This window comes from Papaver somniferum, chromosome 1 (assembly GCF_003573695.1).
Source record: "Papaver somniferum cultivar HN1 chromosome 1, ASM357369v1, whole genome shotgun sequence".
NCBI classification, from domain to species: Eukaryota; Viridiplantae; Streptophyta; class Magnoliopsida; order Ranunculales; family Papaveraceae; genus Papaver; species Papaver somniferum.
Genome location: NC_039358.1, coordinates 164,133,380 through 164,155,249, shown reverse-complemented (window position 1 = coordinate 164,155,249; position 21,870 = coordinate 164,133,380). Strand labels below are relative to the sequence as shown.

At 35.7% G+C, this 21,870-nt stretch overlaps 1 protein-coding gene and 1 long non-coding RNA gene across 7 annotated transcripts; one reads left to right on the top strand and one right to left on the bottom strand.

The window, feature by feature from the left end:
- Positions 1–4,821: 4,821 nt before the first annotated feature.
- On the top strand, positions 4,822–5,718 carry LOC113333796 (late embryogenesis abundant protein Dc3-like). The gene is made up of 2 exons (XM_026580204.1): positions 4,822–5,048; positions 5,155–5,718. Exons 1-2 carry the CDS (start codon positions 4,893–4,895, stop codon positions 5,539–5,541), a joined length of 543 nt encoding a protein of 180 aa, XP_026435989.1. The 5' UTR covers positions 4,822–4,892; the 3' UTR covers positions 5,542–5,718.
- A 10,493-nt stretch (positions 5,719–16,211) lies between these two features.
- Positions 16,212–19,908, bottom strand: LOC113306513. 6 transcript variants are annotated; one of them, XR_003338668.1, is made up of 10 exons: positions 19,632–19,908; positions 19,432–19,485; positions 19,177–19,340; positions 18,846–19,014; positions 18,086–18,341; positions 17,921–17,979; positions 17,320–17,584; positions 17,019–17,067; positions 16,598–16,886; positions 16,212–16,509 (listed from the first exon to the last, which is right to left on the bottom strand). It is a non-coding gene; the product is annotated as an uncharacterized LOC113306513 (long non-coding RNA). The 6 variants fall into 6 exon arrangements; XR_003338667.1 differs by having other exon boundaries at positions 16,212–16,456; XR_003338675.1 differs by having other exon boundaries at positions 16,212–16,708; positions 16,829–16,886.
- Between the last annotated feature and the right edge of the window lie 1,962 nt (positions 19,909–21,870).

Here is a 21,870-nt window from a genome sequence, read left to right as displayed (position 1 = left end):
ACAAACCCGAGCAGCGGTTCATGATAACATTGGAGAGCAACTTCCGTATTCGGGAATTCTACTTGCTTGTGCATTAGCTCTATTTTTAAGACCTATGATTATATCAGTATGACTCAAGACTTAGCTTTTCTTGTAGATTTCAAACTTGGTCATTACATGAAGATCCCTCCGAAGGCCATGTTCGTTGTTCAGGTTTTTATCAACTTCTAATCATCTTCTTATTTTCCTCGTCGAAGGCCCTATATTTGTATCGTCTTTAATATTTTCTGCCTCTCCTACTATGTATATGCATCATGATATAAGACAATAAGTCATGCGACTACTATCTTGTGCAGGTAACTACTTTTGTCCATTTTCATAGCCGTTGTAAATGTATCCCTTTCAGATTTTTCTATTTGGTACACAATTTGTCTCTCTGATGCTACTTGCACTCAAAGTCAAAATGTCATGAATTTTATTTGCCTTGTTACAATGAGCATGTTATGTGTCTACAGTTTTGTTAGGTTACACTCCTGAACCTTAGACGCGTATAGTGACTCCCTTTTTACTACAAAACCTTGCAGGCTTTGGCTGATGCCCCTGATATGGAGAGAAGCCAAATGAACTTCAAAAGCCTCTCCTTGACAGAAATCAAAATTTACATTGGCAGAATCCCTAAAAAGAAGGCTTTGGTCGATGCCGTGAAGGGTGCAGGCAAGTTACTAGCTTTTGTGTTAGTATAGAAAAGTTAGTTGTTATGCTCTCCGTCTATAGTGTGCCTGGTGATCCTGAACTCCATTTAGGGGTTAAACGACCCCATCAGTGTTGCGCAACAACTTCAGTTACTACCAAGTTAACTGGACAGAAGATAAAAGGTATACTACATTGCCACTCATACATAGCATTGCTCTAAATATTTTTTTTTTAACCATAATACTGCAAGAGAAAATGATTGATTTTACAACCACTCCAGTTACATATTAGTCCCCTGTAGAGCAGAATACTTCTTCCGATTAATCAATCTCCTATTAAGTGCATTATTCTCAGCTCTTATAGAATTAACACATTTGACCAGATCATTGTATGTATGGTGTAATAGATCTCCAAGAGGTGGCAACGGCGTAACTGGAAAACCCAACTCAGTTGTTTCCTTTCTTAATCTACGACCTTCTTCAATCGCTTCATACCATTCCTCACAGGACATAACTCCATTGGTAGAAGTATCCAGATTTGTTAAAGACATACTTGAAGAGCCCTCATCCGCTGGTTTTGGTAGGTTGTTGGTTTGTTGGTTGCTTCGACGACTTCTTTTTGAAGGAATTTTAGAAAAACATTTTTCCGAAACTCCATTAGCAGAAGTATCCATATTTTTTAAAGACATACTTGATGAATCCTCATTAGCTGGTTTTGGTAGGTTTATTGGTTTCTATATATATATATATGGAATTGTAGACTGGGTTAAGCATCTTCTTACCCCACTCATTTGCTTTGATTTTGAATTTGTTTATAATTTTCTTTTTCTTTGTTTTGATAAACTACTCACCCATTTGCTTTGAATTTTGAATAAGTATTTACTTCCCAAAAGAGGCAACAATTTGTCCCTTATTGGATCTTTTTCTGCACTCTATTTTAGTCAGAGAGGCAATAATTTGTCCCTTATTGGATCATTTTTCTGCACAATTTTTAATAGTGAGAGAGGCTTGGTTTGTCCCCTTATAAAGAAATTGGTTTTCACTTTTCAGGTACAGATGAGAGGATTTGAAGGGAATGTGGTCAATGTGTGTAAACATACTCCAAAAGCAAAGAAATAATATAGAAAAGAATCATGCGAATCAGTTACAATCTCGGTAACAGTACCCTTGTTACGAAAACCAAGCATGTGACTATAACCAACGAGGTGTTGGTACGATTCATCGGGGCTACCTTTGATCAGCTCCATACCGCGCTTGCAAGCGATGTATGCCTGCCGGTAATTGATAACCACTCCATGTTCCCTTTTTAAGTCCTTAATCAGTTGTTTTGGTGTATAGGTCGCATCTAGTTCTTTGAATTTGTGCTTGAAAAGCTCTGCAATTCCAACAGCGGCCGCTTTGGTTCTCAATTCAGGGTCAGTCCTTTTGTTGCTTTCACAAGTATGCACATCGTTCGCAACTGTGAGTTTCCACCACCCACAAGAATATAAGGGAACTGCTCGAAGACGCCACTGGCATGTCTTGTCTTTGCATTTGGCAATAAAGCTTTGGCTGTCGGATTTAGAAGCTTTGTACTCAAAATTTCTTTCTACTTTGGCTATTGCAAGAATAAGTTTCAGCACCCCCTTTCTTTTGAAAGTGTTACCCACACGTAGATCATTATACTTCATTTCCTTTGGGAGTTCATGAATATCTAGTATTGGCGCTGGAGTTGATGGAGCATCATGAAGACAGCGGAGTTTCTTGGATGATGAAGTCATTACTGGTTCAAGACATCTCCTAGCCTTTGGACCACTAGTACGCGCTGATAAAACAAAACATTCAACATTAGTGTGACAATTTGGTCAGGACAAACATAATACAAAAGTACAATACTAAGAGGGACAAATTAACGTACCTTTAACACCACAATCTCCCTTGGAGGTTTCATTCTTGGACTGATAATCCTCACTGAAACTCGACGTCAGATTGTTAAGAGGAGTCAAGGGAGTGTGGGGAAGCATCTTGGATCCGCTGTCATCTCCAATAGTTGTTTTGGGAGTTACGGGAGAAATATCTACTTTTACTTCTTCTCCATATTTGATTGTGTAAAAGCTTGGGACTCCACATGTCTGGCCAACATAAAAAATCAAAATTTCTTCGCTAACAATCTTAATCCTTTGCTTAAATGCGGTTTCCGGGACATCTATGAGGCCATACACATCAAAACAAGGTTGGTGCAAGAAACCTAGAACATACATTGCTGCCTTCTTCACATCCTCAAAAGTGTACTTATCAGGTACCCCTGCAAGATGTGTCATACCTTTGTAGTTATCATTACCTTCTTTGTGCACCCATTCTCCATCGTAGTGGATGAGAACAACTTTGCTTATCATTATGGCGACGACAAATTTGCAACTGCATTTCACAAAACATAACATACTATCAGTTATAAGATCATCCTGTATCATGAACCCTACATAAATTAAGTAACCAAACCAAAAAATTAAAGATAACTCATACCTTATTTCACTGTAAACTATATAAATAAATATGGATTCGAATCCCCAATACATATTTAAGAACCCTAACTTTGAGTTTGAAATTGAAATTAACCCAAATTTAATTAACCCTAACTTTGAGTTTGAATTTGAAAGAGCTAAAAGTTAAGCTCACCTATAGATCCTTCCTTCTCTATCTCAGTTGGATGATTAGCTTTCATGGTGTAGCAGCTGCCATTAAAAAGAAAAAAAGGATGAAAGAAGAAGAGGAAGAAGAAGAAGATGGGTGGGTTATGTAAGGAAAAGAAGGGTGTAACGGGGGTGTAAGGAAGGTGAAGCGTTAGGGTCCCGTCAAACGGTAGGGTCCTGACTTAGAGGGTCTTGACCCTAGTAAAAATGTTATCACTTCGTTCATCCCCGTTGTCACCTACATGGCACCTACGTGGTCGAGTTGAGAAAGGTCTTTAGCGTAGGGTCCCGACTTATAAGTAAAAATGTCCTCACCTCGTTCGTTCTACTTGTCATCTACATGGCGCCTAGGTGGACAAGTTAAAAGGTCCTTAAACTAAGGTCCTGACCTACGTCTAAGGGTCCAGACCTTTCAAATCTTATTTAATTCCATTAACAAGATTATTTTATTAATAATCCAAGAATCCAGTATAGGGTCCAGTTAAAGGGTCCTGGAACTTGACAACAAAATATTAACAAAAATTATCTTATTTTAATATTTTTTCTATTAGAACACTAGAGTGGATCCAAAAAGGTCATGTCCGGAGTCCAGACTCTGTCTAGGGACCCTAAACACTTAAATACCATTAAAAAAATGTGATTTCCAAATTTTCAATTCAAAAAAATAAGATTTTTTAAAAATATGTTAGGGTCCAGTAGGGTGTCCTGACCTTTTCATCAGGACCTTTGCACTGAAAACCACACAGAAAAACACTTACTTTAAGTTTTGAAAGTTGGAAATAATATTAAACAATTAAGGGTCCTCTAATATCAGGGGTACAAACGTCATATAGTGACACCTTTGGTAGATTTGGGGTTAGGGTGGCACTTTTGGAAACACATTTCCAAAAATGGCATTTTTTAGAATTGAGCCCCAGAAACTACTCGACGCTATTAGATTTGAAGAGATGATGCTCTGATGGGAAGAGTCTGGTGCTGGTGTAGCTCATATTTCTACATTGCTTTACAATGGCTTTCCAGAATCCAAACTAGAAACGGTTGGTAATCTCTTAACCACATGAAACAAATAAATAGTAGGTCGGTAACGATAAATGTCCTCATATGACTCACGGGAGGAGCCATACCATTTTGTGATACATAGGACCACTAGCTAACTAGCTTTACACAAGTACTCCCAGAGACCACAGCCATCTTCAGCTAGACACGTGGTTGTAGCCCCAACTAAAACTTTCACAAATTTGTGGATTACAAGGATAGAACCCCAATGATCTCCGTATCGACATCGTTACAATTTACCTACTCACCATAAATCGGGTTACACTGCATCATTGAACATATGTCGAGCAGTAGAAGTTAACTATTCACGCAGTCCTACCTGTTTGAGATATTTTTCTTTCTTGTACGTGTCAGCTCAACACAACGCCATTTTCAATCCTCACTTTCCTATTTAAACCGCTGCCGTATCCACAGTTCTTAACAACTCAAAAAACTTACAGCACCAACAAAAGAAAGAAAAAGAACAAACCTCACCAGTCGCCACATTAAGTAAACAATGGCAACAATCAGTTTTGCAAAGAGTGCTGCAGTAATGAACATCTCCGGTTCATTCCCTCAAACCCCATCTATTTATACCTCTCCATCATCGGTCTCATTCCGTAAAGTCTCAAGAGTTGGCTTCTCCTCTTATTCAAGTTTCAACCCCAATCAAGTAAGTAACATTATTTCAAACTTTAAAATCTTAGAATCATAGCTATAATGCATTCAAGGTTTTTCACAATACTCGTATGTTAATTGTATTTGTTCATCAATTGCAGGATAGGAACACAGTGGCAAAAGAAATGAAATGCAGAGCAAGTGAAGATTCACTGGTTGGTCAAGCAGGAGAAAAATTAGATGAGGGCGTTGCCAAAGCAACAGAACTAGCTGATAGTGCAAAAGCAAAAGCGACAGAAGATATTGAAACAACCAGCACGAAATCAGGGGAATTACAAGCCGATGCCAAAGATATTGCTGGTTCCTTGAAAGATAACATAGCTGAAGGAACGGAGAAGGCAACCGAGAGTGCATCTAAATTTGGTGAGCAAGCTAAAGAGAGTGTACTGGATGCAGGAGAGAAAGCCAAAGAAAATGCGACCACTGCTTGGGAAGCTACTAAAGATGCAGCACAAAATATCAAAGATGCTGTTGTTGGTAAAGAATAAAATACATGATAGCATTGTTGTGTTGTGTAGTTTTCTCGATTAACACTTGTGAACAACATAAAGAAAAAATATTTTAACTTGAATTTGTTCCATCATGTAGCACCCAGTAGTAGTACTGTCATATCTAGTTGAATCTTGCGATTTGAGATAATATTATATCGTGTTTTGAGTTCCTAATTTGTGACTTACGGCCATTGCGGTTTCTGGTTGATACTTAAAAGAGGAAGGATCCCTTCACATTCTTATTTCTACACTATCTCAAATGCTGATTTTTTTTACAAAAATCAAATGGTAGTGTAATTGAAGCTAATATTTTGAAAATATGTTCGTTCGTGTTACAAAGCTATACATACCCATAAAAAATGAACACATTGCAAAATGTATAACTCCATCATGTACTGCTTTGAAATCAAATGTCAAAAATCAACGAATTTTCAACCGTTGAAATTAAGATCGGTAGATGACGAGGTTTAGTATATCGCAACGGGCTCCTTTTTTATGGGGTGTGTGGAGCTTTGCAAGAAGAGCATATCCTCAAAATATTAGCTTTAGATAGGTTACCATTTAAGTTTCATTAAGAAAAATACCAGCAAAAATGTAAGATAGTGTGAACTTAAATGTCTGAGGGGGTCCTCCCTCGTATGCTTAAATCCCTATCTTTTCATCCAAATTCTTGAGATAGTGATAACGTGTTGGATACAAGTTTAGAACTATGGTGTTGACAAAATTTAAATTTAGATATTCCATGTATAAATGATATCCGATAGGGTTCTCTATAACAGAGAGACACATCTTGTATGAAAAGTGCTTCGCTCGAACGATCAAATTAAACTTTATCATCGATAATTTTTCTTGATCGTTAAAGAAAACCATATTAGATCAGAAAAAGAGGATGCAAAAAGAATACCATTAAAATGGAATATACCCAATCTATCATCAATATATTATTTAATAATAATTCTTCAAAAAAGATTCAGACCATCCCAAGGAACACGTCAAGGTAATCTATATCATCTCTATCTTTGTTGGACCGGTAACAATGAAACAACCAAATCTATAGAATATTGAAATTGAAGTTGCAAACATCGAAATGAAAACAATTTGACAGGGGACACAACCACCTGCTCAACAAATTGTACTTAACATAATAATCTATTATAAAATCGAATTCTATAACTAGTTAGTAAAAGAGAAAGAAATTTAGTTATCCCTTTCCACACGAGCTGTCGTAAGCCGACTTAGAAACCCTAGTACACCATGAAAACGCGGGGGTATAACAACCACATCCAATGTTTCATTCGGCAATCTGTATGGATTAAATTCAAAATAATTCCGAGTGCACTAACTTAAAAGTGAGACTCAATCAAGAAAGATATCAAAGAGCTTTATCTCCTTCTCAATACAATCAGTAAATCAACTAGATGGAAATTCGTTAGACTTGTTATGAGAATAACTCGGATGGTACCAAAGACCAATGTCCGGGTGTCAATCAAGTTTTATCCAACAAACAAGGTCGGATTTATCAACTGTGATTGAACTACGCACAACTTGTGATATTTCAATTATATAAACAAATAAAATGCGGAAAAGAAATAACACAGACACCAGAAATTTTGTTAACGAGGAAACCGAAAATGCAGAAAAACCCCGGGACCTAGTCCAGATTTGAACACCACACTGTATTAAGCCGCTACAGACTCTAGCCTACTTCAAGTTAACTTCATACTGGAATGTAGTTGATCCCTAACAAAGTCTCACACCGATTAAGGTACAGTCGCGTTCCTTACGCCTCTTGAATCCCAGCAGGACTCTGCGCACTTGATACCTTTAGCTGATATCACAAAAAACTAAGAGTTGCTACGACCCAAAGTCGAAGACTTATAAACAAATATGTCTCCCATAGATATGTTTATTCTGGTTTTGTTTCCGTATTTAGATAAATCAAGGTGAACAAGAAACTCAACTAATAATCCGGTCTTATACTCCCAAAGAGCAGCCTAGAAATATTAGTCACCAAACAATAACCTACCTGATTAACAGAAGAAGTTATTTCGGAATCACAAGAGTCTGAGATAAAGAACTGTTGTGATTACTTTTTATATCTTACCTATCGGAGATAAATCTCGAGTAAATCTTAGGGAAGATAAAACTCAATACGATAGAACAGGTAAGATCAGAATACGCAACTACAGAGAAAACAGTTTGATATGGCTTCACGAATCCCAAATGGAGTCTTCAAGTCGTTAACCTAATAATGGTTTTTGGAAAACCTAGGTTAAAGGAGAATCGACTCTAGTTTGCAACTAGGACACACGAGAGTGTCGGGATTAGGTTTCCCAGATGTTAGAGTTCTCCCTTATATAGTCTTTCAAATCAGGGTTGCTTACAATCAAAGCTAAGATAGCTTAGTAACAAAGCAATTGATATTCACCGTTAGATGAACACCTGATTTAAGATTCAAGTTAAATCTGCTTAGAAATTAAGCAATCAATGTCCACCGTTATATGGTAATAGCTTGATGCACACAAATGAAATATACCTATATGATATGGATGAAACGTACCCAAATGTGTATACCTTGTTGGCTCAATAATAGTTAACCGAAGTTAGCCACATAAACACTTATAGTTTAGCCACATTCATCTAACACTTATAGATCAAATATGATGATCAATCAATCATGATAGATAATCAAATGAATCTAAATGTGTTTCAAGAGAGTTGTTAAAATGTTCATTATCTCATAGAAATATATATGAACCATTTGAAACAAAAACGGTTTGGTTTGTAATTGTACAAAGTACTTATACAAGAACCAATATCATGAACATAATGCCACAGTTTGTAAAACTCGTTCACATACCTTATTTCATTAAAGCTCCAGGGAATTTAGTTCGTATGTATTTCATACTTACCGATTTTAGAACCTAACCAATGTGTTCGCAAACAGAGTACACTAACCACAGTTCCTGACTTTGGTCTTGCTGTGTCGTTCCCAAATAGAGTACGCGAACAACAGTTCCATACACATCCTTGTCTAGCCGTTCGCAAACAGAGTATGCGAACAACAGCTCCGGACGTTTTCACGGTTAAACCCGCTCGCAATCATAATCCGCAAACAAGAATTCCGTACCTAAACTAGAACTTCAGAGTGCACATACAAAGTATACATACCGTGTTATATCCATGCATTGGTAGTTATTTTAAACTCTCATTCAATCATTGAAACATCCTTATAAGACGGCAATGGTAATCTTACATATACCACTAGCTTCAATTAATTTTCAATTGATTAATCGATCAATACGAAACTTCCTAAGTTAACATCAAATGATTGTCTCACACAAATCATGTAAGATGTTCAAGGTAATTTGCACATGATCATCTTGACTTAATATTTAGTTTCCAACAAATAAATTGTCTCCAACTAAACTCTTCAAGTAGATGATGAACTTTAGCTAAAGCTAAAAGCTCCCAACACGTATTTCGAGAAATATACAAACGAGATAAACTAGGCTCGAAATTTCAATTGTGTATAATGTAAAAGTCTATATAGCTATACGACTTAGTCTTATTAGAAGATAAAATAGACTTCTGAATGATATATAAGTTTTAGTCTTCACAAACCTTTTGTTGATGAAGTTCCTTCAAGCTCTTCAGTAGATCTTCTTCTTCAATTGGTGAACGACGTGAAGTCTAAAGCTCAACTACACACTTTTATCCTAATCTGAGACATAGCTATAAGTAGACTAGAAATCAAGTATATAGTTTTGATCAACTAAACTTGACAAACAAGCTTGAGATAGCAACGCTTGCGAGTTCGACCGAGCAGTGCTTTAACAATCTCCCCATTTGTTAATTTTAATGACAAAACTATCAATACATATGAATTACAAAATAAATAAACTTTGCAGTTTCTGATCCATCATGCTTGATTTCCTTGGCTCTTCAACTTCCTTGAATTCTTCATTACTTCAAGTTCTCCATCGATTCTGAATGTGTTCAACTCAGCATCATTATTGTTGAAGATCCGTAGCAATAACAATATGAAAACGAAAGTTCTCAGTCATTGTTATCCAGTGTCATAGTATTATTATATAGAATCAAAGTCCAATTGCATCACAACTATGAAATAATACTACGGTGATATGTATCACTCCCCCTTAGTCAATACTTCCATCTTATAATGAAAACCACTCCCCCTTACATAATGATCCGTAAACCATATGTATGTAGTTTGAACTACTAAATAATTCTCCCCCTTTTTGTCAATATAAATTGGAAAACTTATGAAAACAACGGTATCATAATGAATTCTCAAAAGATAATTCATGACTAAAAGGAAACATATCAACTTTGTTTCGATGATTTCACATAGTCGAAACTTAGTGTATTCATCAAGGAGTTTATTAAGATACAAGTTAACCTCTTCAAATTCCATAGCCGCGCTCTCCCCCACAAAGATATGGCATTTAAGCACAAGTTCATTTAAGAACTCTCCCCCATTTGATGTCATTCCCAAGAGAACAACATGAGAGACCTTACTTTTACGAGAAAATAAGGATTTCTTTGGACGTTAACAAATCACATGGATTTGTATATAGTAAACTCGAATAAATTAACCACAAGAAGATCTTATTGATTAATTTAGACGAAAATCACTCAACATAAGAAAACTTACGGAGTAAATACAGTACTTTCACATAAAAGTGGATCAGGGAAAGATCAATTAATACTGCGTAATTTTCTCAAAAAGTTCATTTTTTCTTTTATCAATATTTGCATAAAGACATAATAGACTTAAATTTTGCGTATATATGAGATAAGCACAGTTCACGAACGTAAACACATATATATCTCATAAGACATTTGCAATATATAAAACCAATAAGATTAAATACTGCAACATCATGTTCCAAATAACTCAGAATTTAAATAAATAAAGAACCCACAATTGGGGGATACCACCAGAAATTGGGGGATACTCACAATTATATAGGACAAGATTTTGGTTAAGGGGGTACATTAATTAGTGATGAAAAGTCAACAATGTCCGTCACTTTAATATAAACTAAAAAGAAAACTTTAAATGTATCCCCTCATTGTTTTCACCATTTCTAGTTTTCTAGTGCTCCCCCTCTTCTTCTTCACCTCCTCTTCTTCTTCACTCAGTACAATGGCTCTGGTTAGAAGGTGAGTGATTGCCATCCATTTTCATATTGATTTGATTGAATTTGATAGGTTTAATCAAAAATCAGGCTAAATTAGGTTAACAGTTTATCTGTCGGTATTGCTTAGGGTTTGAACGCAATACCGACTGGGACTTTCGGTATTGATTTGTGTATAAACACAATACCGATTGGGACTTTCGGTATTAGTAGGATTTTGAAGATAATACCGAAAGTAGTGTCTGTATAGGTTTTGCCCATCGAAATTCTATGTACTTTCCCCGGCTTGATTCAGTCGAAGCTACTGAGAAATCAGGACTTGGGTTCACGCTTATGTAACGAAGAATTGGTTTCATGTGAATAGATAAAGGGAATTAAATACTAATGCTAAGTGTCTAGAGTGTTCAATTAGTCTTAGAGGTAGAATAACTAAAGAAAAGTTCAATTAGATAGGTGTTACCAGCATATTATTTAGAATGTCTTAGTGTTAAACGGTTAGTAATTGTTCTCTCTTTTGGTTCACTGTTCAAATCATGTTTGGTGTAAAAGACTACGTGCATTTACATTTGTAAAGTTCCATTTTTTGTGAAGACATTTGTGTATTTGTGGAAAGGGTAGAAGAAAATATTTACTTTGAGAGTGACTTGCCTGTTAATCTGAAAAATAAATCGTAATCAAATACTTGTTTGTTTTTATTGTGAATGGGATGGTACTCTTAATATATTTGGGGGATACTCAAGGATGATTTAGTCATTTTTTATTTTATTTTTTGATATGGGGCTTTTAAAATTACTTCATAATGTTTTTTTTTCTTCTGAGTATCCTCCAATTTTTGCAAGATGAAAATCGTTGGAAATAGCTATGTGTAATCACAATAATTGCTATACCAATCCCTAGTTATCCTTCTTAAACATAAGAATAAATTCTTCTAAGAAGTTTCCTAGACATTGTAGAGATTTCACATGGCATCTACATAAAATTCCCTTTCATTATTGAAAAATTCATTGATGATAGGGTCAATTCTTCTAAGTCTTCAGAGATGTCAGTTAACTCACTAATGTCTCTTTTAAGTTCACACAAGGTGTTCCTAGTCAGAGACAACATTTGTTCATAGTGAGTTATCCTTTCCAAGGATAGAATGATTCGAGATTTCAAATCATTTCTTTGACTGATAAAGTTCTTCACAGTAACCCTAAAGTTATTATCATGATGACAAACAGACGGGAGGGAGTTAGAGGAAGAACCTTTTTCATCATTTGAATATTTCTCCTTCTTCTTTCTTGAAGATTTGATTCCTTCATAAAGATACACATTAACCGCTTATACTGCATTCCTTTGTGTGGTACCTTTGGTTACAAGAGCCATGATTTTGTATCTTTCAGGATAAAGAGTGAAAGACATTTTTCACAAGAAGAAGGAAATATAAATAGAACACGGGATACAGTAAAACCCTAAAAAGGTTTTTTGTACAAGAACCTTGAAAAAGTCTTCACGGTCCGTGATCCATTACCTGTTTTTCATAATATATAATTCATTCTAAAAAACTTATCTTGCATGTCCTTATGTAAATTTCTCATGATTTAAATTTATCAACATAAGTAATAACTTACTCTTATCTCAATAAACAGAGTTTAGATCACAAGAATGTTGATACACACATCAAGTCATTTGCAGACTAGAAACGATGTGTATGATAATAAGGGTAACACATAAGTATGTGTATGATTTTGAATATTTGGAGAGAATTTACCAAACACATCTAACTTATTATCCATTCATGAGAACACTTAAAGGAATTTCAAGATAAATAATATACATGCTTGAGCAAACCTTGATGCAATCCTCATATTCTCAAGTTAATAATGAGGATGAAAACATTACTACAATTAGGTAGCAATGGAGTGAACAGAATGCTCACTGATCTTGTGTCACAGGGTGACATACCATGGTTTATTGTATAAACATACTTCTTACCTCGTTTGACTCTGGTTCTTCGAGACTTCTTCTTGGCTTCTGAGGTTCCCTGTTGATACTTAAAGCCAGATTCATCATTTGCATGTCATTCTGAAGCTTGGTAATTATTTTGTTGTTCTTCTTGAATTTCCAACACTTACTTTGAACATGATTCACATTTCCACAAAACAAGCAATTCAGAGAGGAATTTTTGTTTTGGCGACTGGCCTTCTGTTTATCACAAATAACATTGTTGATATCTTGTCAGAGCTTCCAGACAGCCTTTGCAAGTCACACCTAAGAGTATCAATATCTTTTTCTTTTAGAAATAAGGTTCTGGTGAGATCATCATTAAGTTTATCAACCTCAAGATTCTTCTTCTGAAGCGATGATTCAAGTTTTTCCAACAATTTCTTTAGTTGAAGATTTTCTCGGCGAATTTCTTCGCTTTTATCTAAGAATTCCAAAATCTCAGTGTTATACTCGTATTCTAAATCATAATTTGAGTTAATAGAAGGTTCTGCCGAGAGAGAAGAATTTTCTGTGCAATCTTCAGAAAAATGCGTATTATTGACAAACTGACAAGATTTTACTTCTTGTGTTGAATCATCTGAAGCCTCAAAGAGAGAAAACCGTTTCTAATATCTTTTGCTTCTCTTCACAATATCTTTGATCTCATGCATGATCAGAGACCAATATGGATCATCATGATCGGTGCAACATTTCATCAGCCCAAGACAAGTTAGAAGATTCACTTGTATTGGTCACAACATTGACGCAGATGTTCTGGCTGTATTCTGATCATGATCAAGCATTTTTAACTTTCCAAAAAGTGAGTTTCTGGAAAGTGTTTCAATGTTATTTCCCTCAACGATGGCATGTTTCTTAGAGATCTGAGAATTTTCATCACAATGTCCTTTTCAGGAATAGTCTTATCCTACGTAAAAAATGCATTAACAACTTCAGACACTTTGTGATTAAACTCATCAAATGAATCTTCATCAGTCATACGAAGGTTTTCCAAATTAGAATTTAGGTTTTGAAGCCTAGCTTCTTTCTTAGAGGTATTCCCTTCATATACGGTTTCTAAGATATCCCAAGCATCTTTAAACTGAGTGCATGTAGTCACACGGTGCTGAAAATCTGGGGTAATGACATGGATAATAGCGTTTGACCCGTCTAAGTTTTGCTTTGCAGCACTAATCTCGGTTTCACTATATCTACCAATATCCTTTGCAACAGTTACACCGTATACTGTAACCATTGGATGATTATAGCCATTAACAACATGAACCTATGATTGAAATCACGCGCTCGTAGAAAGGCACGCATAGCAATTTTCCACCATAAGTAATTCGAGTCATCGAAGACTGGAGGTACGTTTACATAGATAACACTTCTGTCCATAGAGTCAAATTGCTACAAACACAGACTTATGAGGTCTTAGCGTGCTTGCCTTCTCTGATACCAATTGAAAACGCGGGAGTATAACAACCACAACCCAATATTTCGTTTGGAAATCTTTATGGACTAAACTCCAATATATTTCCGAGAGCACCAACTTAAAAGTGAGACTCAATCAATAAAGATATCAAAGAGCTTTATCTCTTTCTCAATACAATCAGTAAATCAACTAGATAGAAATCTGTGAAACTAATTGATATGAGAATAACTTGGATGGTACCAAAGACCAATGTCCGAGTGTCAATCAAGTTCTATCCAACAAACAAGGTCGGATTTACCAACTATGATTGAACTACGCACAACATGTGATATTTCAATCATACAAACAAATATAATACGGAAAAGAAATAACGCAGACACCAGAAATTTTGTTAACGAGGAAACCACAAATGCAGAAAAACCAAGTTACCTAGTCCAGATTTGAACACCACACTTGTAACACCCTGTATTTTTGGTTTTGAATTTCGGGACGAAATTCTTTTTAAGGGGTTAATAGTGTAAAACCCCGTAATTTTCTTAACATGATTTTCGCGTTTAAAACCCTATCCATATTACTAATTCGGATTTTAATCCAAAGCTTGATTCGTAAAGAATAAAAATTTAGTTATGAATATGCTTATGGTTGCGAAAAAATTAAATAATAAATGTTAATTGATTGTGCTCTTAGTATATTTTGAAAATATAAATCATCTTTTCATTTTGATTAATTAATTTATCAGGACTTAATTAATTATGACAACAATATGGGTGCATTGATTAGTAGTTCCATATAGTTAACTAGGGAATCACCTGTGCCGTACCGGCACGGGCTATTTCACACCGTTATATTCTGGGGTGCTTCGCTATCACACCATGTACGGCTTCTTCTTTCTGTTATCTGAAACGACAAATTAGATCAAATGAGGGTTAATAAGTTACACCTCATGGTAACTTAAACTGGGTCATTTAACATTTTCTAAACAACAATGCTGCCATTTTAATTCTGTATTTGCACATACTAATATTTCTTTTTTTTGGATACATTCCTTTGGTCCTGCATTAGTAAGATATTCATGTGCTACTACCAAAAGTTCACCCAAATTGGCAGTTATATGCTACAGACCTATTATTTCCGTCGCAATTTTCATAATATCGCTCCCGTAGCCTCACTTTCACAAATTTCATACTATTTCTAGTGTATTACTTTGGTTCATTAAACCAATTAATGGGTTGATACTCAAAGCTGAACGTGGTAAGTTAATTAAATAAAAAATCCATTCACCGGTGTAAGAGGATAAATTTATCAATCTCTGATACCTCATTGAACATAATTCAAACGCAACCCTTGATAGTGGATGTCTTCCACGCATAGCCTATCGTTTAGTGTATTACTTCCATTACTTGCCAGTTCCTGTTGTGTTAGCAAACGTTTCAAAACACAATCTAACAAAGACACTTCAACACATAACTGAAAACCCAACTTAGATTAACAACCCAAAATTATTACATATTTGGGATGGGCCAGCACGTTTATGGCACCGCACAGCACGTTAAAATTCGTGCACAGCACGGCATAGCACGTGACCGGCCCAGCACGGGCACAACACGTTTGTTTAATGTGCTGTGCTAGACAAATACGCACAGCGGCACGGCACATCGGCACAACACAGCACGCGACACAACACAACACAACACGCGAAGAAAGCACACCACGTCATGCGTAAAATACTACACAATACATCACATTTGATGCATATTTCACAAAAAAATCATTATTTTAGCCAATTTCTGACATTTTATTTTTGTTATGCTAATTTATTTATGTAATAATACATGTACTAACTAAAATATCCCAAAAATATTTATTTTGGAGAACATAAAATAAATGTGCTAGCCCAGCACAACACGTTTATTTTTCTGGCACAGCACCGCACGCCATTTAGCACAGCACAGCACGTCTGAATCCCAGGCACAACCCAACCCAACACGTAGCACGTTAAGCACGTGACTTCGTGGGCTGGGCTGTGCCGGACCGGCACGTTTTACACCTCTACGTGTGTTTGTAACAATTGTTGAGCTTCTTACACCCTGATACTTATTTTTTTCTGAACTTACCTTAGATTTTGAATAAAAAATTCGTCAATTCTTGTGTATACAAGTACAATGAGAAGCTTGTAAAGATTACCTGGCAAAGTGCTTAGACCCTAAAATTCTTAAAATTCAAGAGAACCCTATATAGAAGAGTTCATGTAGCAAATCAATAATCCTTAGGACTTGGATAATCTTTGGCGGTTTATCTAGTTCCCACACCAATCTTCTCTTTGATTGAAACCGTATTAATTCTCTTTCACCTGGGAATTTAAACATAATGTGGGCAACTGTTATGAGCCTCTGAGTATCAATCCTGCCAAATTCATAAACTTCACTCTCATCGAGGGCTTGTGAATGGAAACTCACAGGGAAGTGATCATGAATCTCCACATTCTTAATACCTGAATATTACGGCAAGAAGAGTTCCCGAGTTGTATTTTCTTGAAAGCCGCAAATATCAATCCAAACGATCCGGAGTTCAGCACAAAAAAAATTGAGAGCTGAAAGTCAACCTGGTACAAATGGTATTTAAAGCCGCAGTTGTTGATATTGCCTATAAACAGCCATTTGAATTATGCCATATCTAGGTATCATAAAAATGAAAACAATTTTTCATTTGCTTTACTTTACACCTTGGTTTGAGTTGCGATTATGGATTCACGGCAACTTGTGCATTTGTAATATTTTCCCCTGTAGTCATTAAACAAAACCAAAAATAAAATGAAATATTTAACATAACTTGAATCTAAAACTTCTCAAAACGTCGATATATGGTTCTCTTTTACACTTAACTATAAAGTACTGAAAAGAAAGAAACATTACCTTAATTCCATTCGTCAGTTTCCCGGCCTTTTTTAACCTTATCTCCTCCCTACCAAAAAAGGTACAAAGATGCATCAAGTACTTGCCAAAAGAAAGTTTAAATATATGTGAACTAAGCTTAAATAAAATGACATACAATACTTAAAAGCGAAATGAGCTGTAATGAACTTCAGATACTTATTAACTTCATATGTTAAGATGTACAAATGTTAAATAGGAGGATAACCAAATTTACCATAATGAATGTTGGTTCCCCGGGAGCAGGAGATTAATTATTACTTAGTAACTACTGTGGATATACCTTTAAAAAAAATCTTAACTTGGATGGCAACAACCCGCAACACTTGTGAAGACCCATGGCAAATGTTAATGCATACAGATGTACTTGTACTGTCCAACAACTTTGCTCGTCATGTCGGTTATGAGTATTGTAAATCAGAAAAATGGGGTGGTACTTCTATAAACAACTTAAATCTCATAATAATCAAAAATTGCAGCACCCACAACAACTTATAATAGTGCGACAATGGATGGTTTGAACTTGCAACAATATCCTTTGTGTTTCCCTGTTTAGAAATGGAAGTGGAAACATCCTTAATGTATTTAGTGCAATGAACTTAATATAATATGCATAGCCATGTTGAACAGAAAGAATTAAAAAAACTAAAAAACAAAGTGACACAAAGTCCAAAGAGATATCAGATCTAGGTTTCGTACTTGGTAAATCTGTCACCGTCTTCAGATTGGTATTTACTCAGGCTTAATTTTATGCTAAATGTATGATTTGTAAGTGTTCTTAAACCACCTCTATTAAATTTTTACGAATACAGTAGCCGTCGATCCAAATGGATGTAGGTACAAAGAAATACGACGTAAGCAGTATGACTTTTATGCATACATACCTTAGGTTCTGAAGAGTTAGGTCCCGCATCGTGCAATGACCATTGGCTCTATTCTTTTCCTGTAAATTTGGCAAAATGATTAGCACCCGTGCAACATTTCTTGAGAAACAGAAACAATTAAATTTCAGCACATATTTTGATTTGATGGCTACACTCAAAGAATACCCATAAAATAAGCATTTGCAGATCGTGATTCCAAATCTTCATACTGGGTAAAATTGAGCTTGTTCAACCGAAGTGCAGCGCAGAGGCTTCACCTCGGTATCGATCCCACTTGAAGAAGAGACAGTGGTCACTGCGAGCGGGGAAAAATATCTTCTTTTTCCCCACGAATAGTGTAGGAAATATATGTCGCCAATGGGAAGCAAGGATCAAATTTCCGGATTAGGTTCTTTGGTACCACCCCGTGCAGTTTCTCGCCCTGAAAAAGATAAAAGAGTCATTTAATCAAGTGAGTGAACTGAATCATGGACTGGATAATAGAAAGATGCTTATCCAAATTTATTTTATAAAACTAAGGTCTGTATATGTTTCCGATGGTTATTATCAAAAAGAGTATGACATGTTGTTCAAAAAAGATGCACAATGTTCCAGTTGCAGCTGACAGTGTTGGAAGAAAAATGATTCAAATCACCAACTAAATATAAAATCAAGGAAATGGTCGATTGATTCAAGCTTCAGTTTGATAACCAAGAAAAGAATAATTAAGACCCAGAAAATTAATTGGTGAAAAAATCATTGTTGGATTAAGAACCAACATGCACATGATTCTCGCATAGTCTGTCTAGCCAGTACACTCTATCTATATTAATCTCCATTAGAAGTTGAAAACGGGAACATACATTTTCAAACTGTCTCTATAAGAACCTTAAATAAGACTACAAAATTTAGATAATTTGAAACTGACATTGGTAGTGTTACTCACATTGTCATCAAGCATGAACACATCCAAACTGGTGACATCATTATTCCCCATGAAATCTAATTCGTCCTAGTTTTGAGATTCGAATGCGGGTCATCGAGGGATTTGCCTTCTTCATCCTCGGCTGTATGCTTGAAAGTTTTGTAGGCGGTTCTGGGAGGTGTTGGAAGAGCTGGTGCAAATTTGGGTACCCATTTGAAGAAATTGAGAGAGAATGGACTCCATATTAGTATGAAAGAACTTGGTTATATCTTCAGCAACATTATCATCCAAGAAAATTTCTTAACTTTCCAACAATCAGAGTTGTACGTTTAAAATTGGCGACCATAATTACCTTTAAAATCTAACAATGATATGAAACCAATTTCAATCTGCAGAAATTGGTTTAGGGAATTTGATAATCATGGTTCCTAAAGGACGGCATCTGAATTAAGTTTTTTTGCGTGCTGCCGAAATGGAGAAGCCCTCATCACCAAAAAGGTTAGTCAAATCAAATCTCTGGGAAAAAAACATTCAAAATCAAAAGATAACTAATTGAATTTCAAAGGAGAAAACTAAATGGAAGAAAATGGAACTCTAATTTAGATACCTGGAGATCGACTGGAAAGATATTATCTGGGTGTAATCCCATTGAAAATAACATCTGTTATATGAACCCATTAAACCAATTTCAATTAAAATCAATCCTGGAATCTATCTCCAAGATGAACCCAAATATTCGATTCGAACAAAATTTTAACCATGAAACATATCAACAAATTAATAAATCACAAAAACCTAATTCAATACCTGTTTATACATTTTCTTCCGCTTTCCATTAGCAGTCTCAGTTTCCCTTAAACATGAATATCAGTTTTCATCGAATCCAACTCATACCCTTCGTTTATTATTAACAGCCTTCACCAAAATCTCATCAATGATCTTGTATTGTATGAACCTGGTACTAATGCTACTGGTTTGTACACCATTTCAATTTCTAATATGATGATTCTGCGAAATCACGGAAAAAACTAATCAGTGAGAGAGAAGAATACATGTTCGAAAGGGGTGATGATGTCGGTTGCCATTCGTTACAATGATCATATATATAACCCATGAAATACATATCCGGGGAGTTTTAATTGAACGGCCTGAACAATGTGGTTGGTAGGGATGGTCATGGGGCGGGTATGGGGCGGGATCTTGTATCCCAGTCACTGCCCCGTTCAAAAAAAAAAAACCCACACCCTCCCCATTATCCGCTTGATTATAAGAAAGTGTATCGTATAACCATAATGATGTATTAAATGTAAAAAAAAACATTTCAATAAAAAGAGAATTTCATTACCATTCAGCATATCTCATAGCCAGTCTTGAGCGCACATCAAAGCTTCCAACGTTTTTGGATGAAGTTTATTACGTTGGACACTCACAAATCTACCTCCGGTACTAAAAGCTGATTCGGAAGCTACCGTTGAAACTGGAATCGCTAAAATATCTCTAGCCATACACTGCAAGACTGAATATTTAATCCCATTTGTCTTCCACCATGCTAGTATGTCAAAATTACCAATCCTAGGTAAAAGATCTTCTTCTAAGTAATTGATTAATTCTGACTTAACAGTACTAGTAGGAGCAGTATTAGAGACAAACATATCAAACTTTTCCAAAGGATCTACGTCATCGTTAAAACCATGCATCTCTGAAGTGAAAGACAAATCATTTTGGCTAACAGATGTTTCAGCAAATTTTACTTTCAGTTCATACTCCGTCGCCAAATCAACGCATAAATCGCGTACTCGATCAATTCCGATTTTTGAAAAAGATTGACCATAAATTTGTGGAAAATAAAACTCAATCAATTTCATCTTAAACCTTGGATCTAACATAATTGCTACGGCCATTACTCCATTGATCACAAATCAATACTCTTCAAACTTCTCTATCATTTCATATGCCATTTCCTTAATCACACCAACTTTAGATTTTTTCCACTCATTTAATGACAATCTAATATCACAAAAACTTGGAAAGAAAAGGTTGGTGGTAGGATATTTTACTCCGGAAAACTTCTCTGTGAAGGTATAAAATATCTTAAGTTTGTCGCACATTTCCTTTGCCAACAAACAATCTTCATCATCTAGCAAACAATCATACTGTGGCTTACGTTACTTTAGTCGAGCAAAAACCTTCTGATACTTAATAGCAGTATTAAGCATCAGGTATGTTGAGTTCCATCTTGTCTCACAATCAAGAACTAACTTATTTATACTCGAAATATTTAGTTGACGGGCGACCTCTTCAAATTTCTCAACTCGTTTTGGTGTTGTTTTCCAGTAAGCAACACTATTACGAATCAATTCGATTGCTCCTTTGATCCCCTCTAATCTTTTCTTGACTATAAGAGATAATATGTGTGCACAACAACGCATATGAAAAATATCTCCACCCGACAGTAAGTTACTTGATAATTTTTCTAGGAGAAGTTGGATCATAAGATCATTAGTGGAACAATTATCTACAGTAAGAGTGGATACTTAACCATCGATATTCCAGTCTAGCAGACACTCCATCAATGCGGCTGACAGGACTTCAGCCTTGTGCGGACATGGCACATACATAAACCTAATACAAAATAAAATTCAGATGGTTGATTAGACCGTACTACGTAGCAACTAGTAATTAATCAGTAACAAAATTAATGGTAGTGATTTTTCATTTATGACGTGCATATCCAATGCCAGAAATCATTAAATGAATACGCATACCTGATAATTCGGCTTTGCAAGATCCACGATTCATCGATGAAATGAGCCGTAATAACCATGTATCCTTTCTTTTGCTTACTAGTCCACATATCAGTAGTCAACGCAATTTTACCTTGATGTTTTATAGCACCTCCATTGTTTTAGTTTTTTCTTCATCATAGATTTTAAGGATATCCCTTTTAATTGTGCTCCGAGATACCACCTTAAACAACGGTTGAAGTGCATTTGAATATCGTCTAAATCCGGCATGTTCAACGATGGAAAGCGGATACTCGTGTATG